Source organism: Notechis scutatus, chromosome 12 (genome assembly GCF_049901735.1).
Source record: "Notechis scutatus isolate UNSWTSFEM ecotype Mainland chromosome 12, rNotScu1.2, whole genome shotgun sequence".
NCBI lineage: Eukaryota > Metazoa > Chordata > Lepidosauria > Squamata > Elapidae > Notechis > Notechis scutatus.
The window spans coordinates 1,545,243-1,554,427 of record NC_142020.1 but is presented as its reverse complement, the minus strand read 5'-3'; the positions used below and the strand labels follow the sequence as shown (position 1 = coordinate 1,554,427).

Sequence of the window (9,185 nt, the reverse complement as noted above, 5' to 3'; positions counted from 1 at the left end):
CTACTCCGACCGGTGATGCTTCCTCCTTGGATGTGACTCCCTGCTGTCCAGCTTCTTCACTGCCTCCTCCCCTTCAGCTGGGGATTCGACCACGTATGGAGTAACTAATACAATAGGGACCTCCTTAGCATCCTCAAGCAGTTGCTGCTGCTCTGATTGTACAGACTCTTTCTTCATAACTGTGAGATGCACAGATGTTACCGCATCAGCCCGGGGCTCAGGCTCCTCTTTCTGTGGTTGGCAGATTGTCCCAGAAGAGCCAGTGTTTCTACTAATTTCAGCTTCTGCCAGCGATCCAACTCCTGGGGATAAAACAATATTTTCTCGACTGTTTTGAAAAGCCCGTTTATTACAGATGACCATTACGCCACTCACTAATAATAAAAATGAAGCAATATAGCCAACATAAATAGCAGCTCCAATCTCCTGGTACATTGGGGAAGTAGGCATTTTGAAAGACTCGGGAAACCTAATGTCTGCATTAATAAAGATGGAATAAGTGTTCCAGGAAATGGGAATTAAGATTATGATTCCTGTTAGGAAATTAATAAGGCCTCCAACATTAAAAAGAGTGAGCAAAAAAGTTTTGTGTGTTATGGTTCTGACAACATTCCACAAGGCAAAGCTCATGAACGTTATCCCCACGGCTCCCACGATGCAACACAAGCTCAGCAGATCTTGAGCCAGAAAAATTTCATTGGGCAGCATCTTCAGGTCTTCAGTGAAGTCCTCACAGTGGATGTATCTGTTTTCTGGGTGAGTGCTGTGCAGATAGCAGGCTCTCCAGATTCCGATCCATAACAAGCCAGGATACAAGTTGTCCTTACTTTTAACATGCCACACTCTCCAGTGATCAGTGGCTGTTGAGGTAATACACAGGATCCATCCTAAGATACTAAGCAAATAACCACCAAACTGGGCCCTATTAATCCAGACCGACCATTTTGTAATCATGGATTCTGTTTCACTTGGTATTTGCTGGTTAAGTGATTTATTGGTCATGTATATGAACTTTGAACTGTTGAAATAAAATCAAAACAAAATAATTCAACATATAGTCTATGTATGCTATTATTCTGACACTTGTACACAAATACATGAATAATCTAGAGGTCTAAAGGGCATTCATCACTGATTCTATTGGAAGTAAATTTCTCCAACTGATTTATTAGCAGTATATGTTTATTTATTAATCAAATTTATATGCCACCCATTATACTATCTAAGTGACTGAATGGTTTACAAAGGATAAATATTGTTTTTCCCATTCAAATCTCTGAAAATATTGAAGTTGCTTATAAAAAAGCAGGGGATTTAAAAGGTTTAAATCAAATATGTTGGCATTAAAATAATACTCAGCCAATTGTCAAGGAAAAAGCAAGACGTTACATTAACAGTTAAAGAACTTCAAGAGATGTCTACAAATGTCAGATATGTTATTGTGGAACGGAGGCTAATATTTTTACAGAATTGTCAGAAGACATGCTGGTCTGAAGAAACTACGTTGTATACATTTCTAATCTCATGAGCTAGACCAGCAGTGGCTAACCTTTTGGGCACCAAGTGCCCAAAGCGCATGCGTGCATGCGCATCCCCAAAATGCAATGTGCGCGTGTCCCTGCACATGCATGCACATCCCACACATGTTCCCCGTGCACGGGCACATGTCTCCCCACACATACGTGTGCACCCTGTGCATATACCACCACCCCGTGCATGCACAGCAGAGTCCCAAAGACCAGTTGGCTGGCAGGAGGCGCGTTTGCAGAGCTGAGCTGGGGCACCTCTGGCACCCGTGCTGTAAGTTCGGCATCACAGAGCTAGGCTGGAGCTTGAGAATTGTATGCAGGAAGGCCTCTGCTATGCTAAAAAATGGTCTGAGCCCAAATTTGCTGATATAATAGTTACTCTAGAGACAACCCCTAGGAACCAGTACCATAAAAGGTAATTTGTAAATAATGGCAGGGGGCGATAGAATTAGAGGAATGGGAGATGTCATCAGGGGTGGAGATCATGTATTCACTTTAGATGCTTTGGATAGGTTCTGACGTCATGAGGACTAAGCCAAAAGGTGGGAGGTAAATTTGTTAACAGCAATGGGGAATATAAGGTAAACATATTGATGATTTAGAGCAGTGATGATGGTTAACCTTTTTGTCATCGCATGCCGAAAATGTGCATGTGTGGCGCATGCGTGCCTACACCCATAATGCAATGCACGTGCACACACACACACACACACCTGTGCATGTGCGTGCACCTTCCCCCACACACCACGCCCCCCGCGCATACGCAGCCGATACCCAACAATCAGTTGGCTGGCAGGAGGCACGTGCGCATGCTCAGTGGATCTGATCACGGCTCACGTGCCGGCAGAAATGGCTCTGCATGCCACTTCAGCACACATGCCATCGGTTCGCCATCACGGATTTAGGGTGTCTCCACTGTAGCTGCGTGTGCGTGGTCCACCTCTTTGCAAAGTGATGACTAAAATTGCATTGTTTTCTCTTGGAAGTTTTGGCCAGTGATATTTTTATTTCTAAACTAGATATCTTATGAATAAGAAAACTGACGAAATCCTGCCCCCATCAACATACTGTAGTTTAATTATTATTTCTACATACTACAAATTGAACAGGATATATTTTTAAGTGTTAAATACAAACCCTACTTAGAATAACAATAACAGTTCACATAAATGGAAGCCACCTACCTTGTAGCCAGAAGATTTTCATTACTCCTCATTTGAAAATATCTTAGACTATGAACTATGTTAGTGACTGTAAGTTTGCTGAAACAAAACAAAACAGAATAGTTTAGCTTTCACTTAGATAGTTGCATGTGCATGTGTGATCCCTGAGACCACACAAGCAAGATTATGACACAGTAGGAACAATTTCCTTTGGATAAATATCTGTCATAGTTGTCACAAATAGTTCTTCTAAACTGTACCAATGTTTTTCAACCTCAACAATTTTCTACCCAAACATTTTTATTAGGTTATAAACTATTATAAAATGCAAAATACTAAATAAAAGAGCAGTGAAAAGGATGGGAAAGGGGGAGAGAAAGCAGTGAGGAAAGGTAGGGGGGAAAACTCAACAATTTTAAATGCAGTATAGTTTGATTGAGCTGGTATTGCCGTAGCAGATAGTTTGTGCAATAGCACTGGAATTATACACTGCTCAAAAAAATAAAGGGAACACAAAAATAAGACATCCTAGATCTCAATGAATGAAGTATTCTTATTAAATACTTTGTTCATTACATAGTTGAATGTGCTGACAACAAAATCACACAAAAATTATCAATGGAAATCAAATTTAGCAACCCACGGAGGTCTGGATTTGGAGTTACACTCAAAATTAAAGTGGAAAAAAACACTACAGGCTGATCCAACTTTGATGTAATGTCCTTAAAACGAGTCAAAATGAGGCTCAGTAGTGTGTGTGGCCTCCACGTGCCTGTATGACCTCCCTACAACGCCTGGACATGCTCCTGATGAGGTGGCGGATGGTCTCCTGAGGGGTCTCCTCCTACACCTGGACTAAAGCACCCCCCAACTCCTGGACAGTGTGGTGCAATGTGGCGTTGATGGATGGAGCCAGATATGATGTCCCAGATGTGCTCAATTAGATTCAGGTCTGGGGAACAGGCGGGCCAGTCCATAGCATCAATGCCTTCGTCTTGCAGGAACTGCTGACACACTCCAGCCACATGATGTCTAGCATTGTCTTGCATTAGGAGGAACCCAGGGCCAACCGCACCAGCATATGGTCTCACAAGGGGTCTGAGGATCTCATCTCGGTACCTAATGGCAGTCAGGCTACCTCTGGCGAGCACATGGAGGGCTGTGCGGCCCCCTAAAGAAATGCCATCCCACCCCATTACTGACCCACTGCCAAACCGGTCATGCTGGAGGATGTTGCAGGCAGCAGAACGTTCTCCACGGCGTCTCCAGACCCTGTCACGCCTGTCACATGTGCTCAGTGGGAACCTGCTTTCATCTGTGAAGAGCACAGGGTACCAGTGGCAAATTTGCCAATCTTGGTGTTCTCTGGCAAATGGCAAACGTCCTGCACGGTGTTGGGCTGTAAGCACAACCCCCACCTGTGGACGTCGGGCCCTCATACCACCCTCATGGAGTCTGTTTCTGACCGTTTGAGCAGCCACATGCACAGTTGTGGCCCACTGGAGGTCATTTTTCAGGGCTCTGGCAGTGCTCCTCCTGTCCCTCCTTGCACAAAGGCGGAGGTAGTGGTCCTGATGCTGGGTTGTTGCCCTCTTACGGCCCCCTCCATGTCTCCTGATGTACTGGCCTGTCTCCTGGTAGCGCCTCCATGCTCTGGACACTACGCTGACAGACACAGCAAACCTTCTTGCCACAGCTCGCATTGATGTGCCATCCTGGATGAGCTGCACTACCTGAGCCACTTGTGTGGGTTGTAGACTCCGTCTCATGCTACCACTAGAGTGAAAGCACCGCCAGCATTCAAAAGTGACCAAACCATCAGCCAGAAAGCGTAGGAACTGAGAAGTGGTCTGTGGTCACCACCTGCAGAACCACTCCTTTATTGGGGATGTCTTGCTAACTGCCTCTGCTTTCCACCTGTTGTCTATTCCATTTGCACAACAGCATGTGAAATTGATTGTCAGTCAGTGTTGCTACCTAAGTGGACAGTTTGATTTCACAGAAGTGTGATTGACTTGGAGTTACATTGTGTTGTTTAAGTGTTCCCTTTATTTTTTGAGCAGTGTATTTGAAGTAAAAAGTGATATACCCTCAATTGGTGATCACAGACAGATAATTGCAGCTGTCTCTCACAGTCTCCAATGCCGAATGACCAGCATCTCTTCTATTCTTCTCTGAAACTTCCATTTTCAACTGTCACTGAGCATTCCAACTGTCACTTCTCAACTGACAAACCACAGAATTCCAATGACCAATCTCAATGAACAGTTTCCATCTTTCTTTCAAATTAACGCAGACATTTATATACAAACAAAATAAACTAATTCAATAGATGTAAAATGGTATGCTAAATGTCTTCTTCAGGTCTTCAAATTAACAGAGTTGAAGGGACCTTGTAGAGCATCTAGTCCAACCCCCTGCCCAAGCAGGAGACTCTACACCATTTCTGACAATTGGCACCAAGCGATGAACCTCCCACAACTTCCGAAGGCAACTTCTGTTCCATGGGTTGACTGTTCTCACTGTCAGAAAATTTCTCCTTATTTCCAGGTTGAATCTCTCCTTGTTCAGTTTCCATCCATTATTCCTTGTCTGGCCTTTGGGTGTCTTGGAAAATAGCTTGACTCCCCTCCTCCTCTCTGTGGCAGCCCCTCAAATATTGGAAGGCTGCTCTCCTGTCTCCCTTGGTCCTTCTCTTCCCTTGACCAGCCGTGCCCAGTTCCTGCAACCGTTCTTCATATGTTTTAATCTCCAGAACATCCTGGTTGCTCTTCTCTGCACTCTTTCCAGAGTCTCTACATCTTTTTTATAGTGTGGTGACCAAAACTGGATGTTCTATCTTGCTTGACCTTCAATCTGCCAGTTTGAGCTAGCTTTTTATCTCCACTGAATTCCCTTCTAAAGCAATTTAAAAGTACAAAATGTTGCAAAGAGATGCTTTACAACAAACCAAAGGGATCAAAATGTATAAGAAAGAGCTGAAAAGAAAGAAGAAAACAGTGAAGAAGAGAAAAGTAGGCTGGAGGTGTACACTTTGGCTTATAAATTTATTCTAAATAAATTTCCAAATAATGTATAACTGTCTGATTTGGTACAGTGACCAAACAGGGCAAGTATGGACTCCGACAGATAGTCAAAACTGCAAAAAGAACAATAGCAACGGCACTTAGCCTTATATACCGATTTAAAGCTCTCTCTATGCAATTTTACAGTTAGCATATTGCCTCCAGCACTCTGGGTCCTCATTTTACGACCTTGGAAGGATAGAAGGCCGAGTCAACCTCAAGACAGTGAGAATTAAACTGCTGGCAGTCAACAGAATTAGCCTGCAGTACTGTGCCAGCATGGTAACCAGCCTGCCTTCACAGGAGGGCTGAGAAAGTATCTACAGACCCCTCACATCCTGAACATAAACTGTTTCAACTTCTCCCCCCAGGACGCTGCTATAGAGCAGGGCATCCCAAAACTAGGGACAGGGGCAGTTGAAGAAGCTTCTTGGGTGAGAAGCTAAACATCTTCAAACAAAAACCAGAAAGTCCAATTGCTTCTTGAAAAACCAGGGCCTGGATGACTGAGAATCTCCATAGATAAATTTATCACCATTCAGTATTAAACAAATGGTGATTTGTGGGCCATCCACATTCCTGGAAGAGGTTAGTGACAAGCCCATCCTTCTGATGGAGCCTCTGGAAAAGTTGAATGGGCTGAGAGGCAGATTCTCTTTGGAAGGACTTGAATATCCCCTGAAGTCCCCACTTTGGCCTTGCCCTACAAATTTCCATCTTGGGCACTCGAGAAGCCATTGGGCTAGATCTCTGGATCTGTCGATCACCAGAATAGCTGCGCATGTCCGGATTGACCTCAATTCCAGTGTGACTGTAAAGGGAGGGCCCTAGACCAAGATTTCAGAGAAAACCTTTAGGCTCCTCACCTAGTGGAAGGAACAGCAATGTGTCTACTGAGCGAGAGAATCAGATGCCCAGCTAAATTTTCCTAAAAAAGTGATGATTTGCCCAGTAAGAGAGGAAGATGGGCCAAAAGTACAGGACTTCTTGTACTTTGGGATGAAAATATTAAAAGGTATCCCAGCAACTTTCAGGTAGCAGATGAGCTCTCGCAGTGTCTTTCTTTTGACACATCTCCTCTTCTGGAATGGGAGCAGTGGTGGGATTTTTATTACCGGTTCTGTGGGTGGGGCTTGGTGGGCGTGGCAGGGGAAGGATATACTGCAAAATCCCCCTTCCCTCCTCACTCCACTAACCTGCTTTCCAGCTCCGTTCTCCTGGGCAGGGCAACCAAAAAAGACCCAACCAATCAGCTGGGACTCAATGGGAGGCAGGGAAGAGATGGGGTTGGCGGGGCCAGTCAGAGGTGGGATTGGGCAGTTCTCCGAACGACTCAAAATTTCTGCTACCGGTTCTGTAGAACCGGTCAGAACCGGCTGAATCCCACCTCTGGAATAAAGCAATATGTAGAACTAAGTAATCAGTGGAACGACTTGCCTCCCAAAGTTGTGGGCTTTGGGCAATCTTGGTGCGTTCACCCACGCCCAGCAGACGAGACCGGCCCCTGCTTCAGGTGGGTGTCTGAGTGGGATCCGTCCTGCAGCCAGAGAAGCCTCACTCTTTCCTCCAGCTACAGACGCCCCGCAGACTCAGCTCTCGCCCGTGGCTCTCCTGGGGCTGACCGCAGCAGCCTCCAGTTTCTCCTTCGGCTGCCGCAGTGCTTCCCAGCATCAGACTGGCTATGCTCCAGAACCCAGGATATCAAGCCACAGGGGAGCCTCCGCCTGCCCCCCACAGATTTGGGTGGCGATGGCCATGGCAGGGCAGGCGTCATGGCGGATGTGGCTGCAGGTCCCAGGCGCGGGAACTGCTAGTGATGGCTGCCTCAACTGCTGGGCCCAGCGGCAGCGCTGACGCCTTCACGCCCCACCAGCACGCTCGAGGGGACGGAAGCAGTGGTGGGATTCAAATTTTTTGACTACCGGTTCTGTGGACGTGGCTTGGTGGGCGTGGCAGGGGAAGGAGACTGTAAGATCTCCAGTCAGAGGCGGTATATGCCGGTTCTCTGAACTACTCAACATTTCCGCTACCGGTTCTCCAGAACTGGTCAGAACCGGCTGAATGCCACCTCTGGGCAGAAGGCAACCCACCCGGTGTGGCTGGGGCTCCCAGGGAAAGGGAAGGCCGGCAGCAACACCCACGAAGCCGGTCTCGGAGACATGCCCAGCACTTTTTCCAAGTCACTTGAAAATGCCAAAAACAGTGAGACTCGAGAAGAGACTTGCAAAAAGAAATTGACTTTATTTATGGCCAGAAAAAAAGATCTGGGTGCACTACGTCCAGGACCTACAGATGCAATCAATGCGTGTTAGGAATACTCACACTGAGGGGAAGGTCTGGCTTGCTTTTATATCCTGAAACCATCATCGTCTTATTCCCTAACTCCGGCCTCCTAACTTCCTGCAAAAGGATGCCTTCAATGCAGGGGTGGAACGCTACAGGTTCTGCCCAGTTCTATAGAACCGGTAGCTCTGAAGAGCAGCAGACACCAAACCGGTTCTGTCTTTGCTGCTGTTTGGCCCACCCGCCTGCCCGGGCTCTTACCTGTCCTTTATTTCTTGCTTTTTCAGCCTCAGCTGCTTTGCGCGGCCCAGCTGAGGTTGAAAAAGCAGGGCAAAAGAGGCTTTTCAAATGCTGTGCACCTGCACGCGTTTTTCAGCTGTCCGGGCGGCACAGCTGAAGGGTTTTTTACACACACACACACACACACACACACAGCAAAATGTAGTCACAGAAACGGTAGTAACACCGGCTGAATCCCACCCCTGCTTCAACGTGATCTTAAGCTTGGGGAATTTCCTTGGTCCCCCAATTAGCCACTTTAGCGTCCGGTGCTGCTACACAGATTGCCCTGATACACAGCCAGTTCCTGGACAGGAAAAGGATTTATGGATTTAGGATGGAATCAGATAACCGAACCATTTGTCTGATATGTCTGAATACAGGAAGGATAACGAAGGATAGAAGAGATTGCGGGAGAGAACATCGCCCATTCACAAAGGTCAAGTAAATGCTTGAATAACAAGCCCCCCATCAATGCTATCATATATTCTACTTTTATTTATTATATCCTTATTGGTATTTCCCTACACTATAATCCCATATTTTTTAACACAAAAGGTCCATAAGCAGGTTCCAATCACCAATATATGTAGGCAACATCTTTAGTAACCCCGGTTGTTAAGTGAATCCGGCTTCCCCCGTTGACTTTGCTTGTCAGAAGGTCGCAAAAGGGGACCCTGGGACGCTGCAACCATCATAAATACAAGCAATCACTTGGCAAGCATTCAAACGTTGATCGTGTGACCATGGGGAGGCTGCAACAGTCAGAAGTGTGAAAAATAGTCCTGTCACTTTCTTCAGTGCCATTGTCACTTTGGTCACTAAATGAACTGTTGAAAGTTGAGGACTATCTGTACTTTCCAGAA

General features: G+C 46.0%; 1 protein-coding gene across 1 annotated transcript; it reads right to left on the bottom strand.

Moving 5' to 3' along the window:
* Nucleotides 1-996, bottom strand: LOC113425844 (claudin-34-like). Its single transcript, XM_026688122.2, has one exon. The coding sequence runs from the start codon at nucleotides 952-954 to the stop codon at nucleotides 1-3; it is 954 nt and encodes a 317-aa protein (XP_026543907.2). The 5' UTR covers nucleotides 955-996.
* Nucleotides 997-9,185: the final 8,189 nt, after the last annotated feature.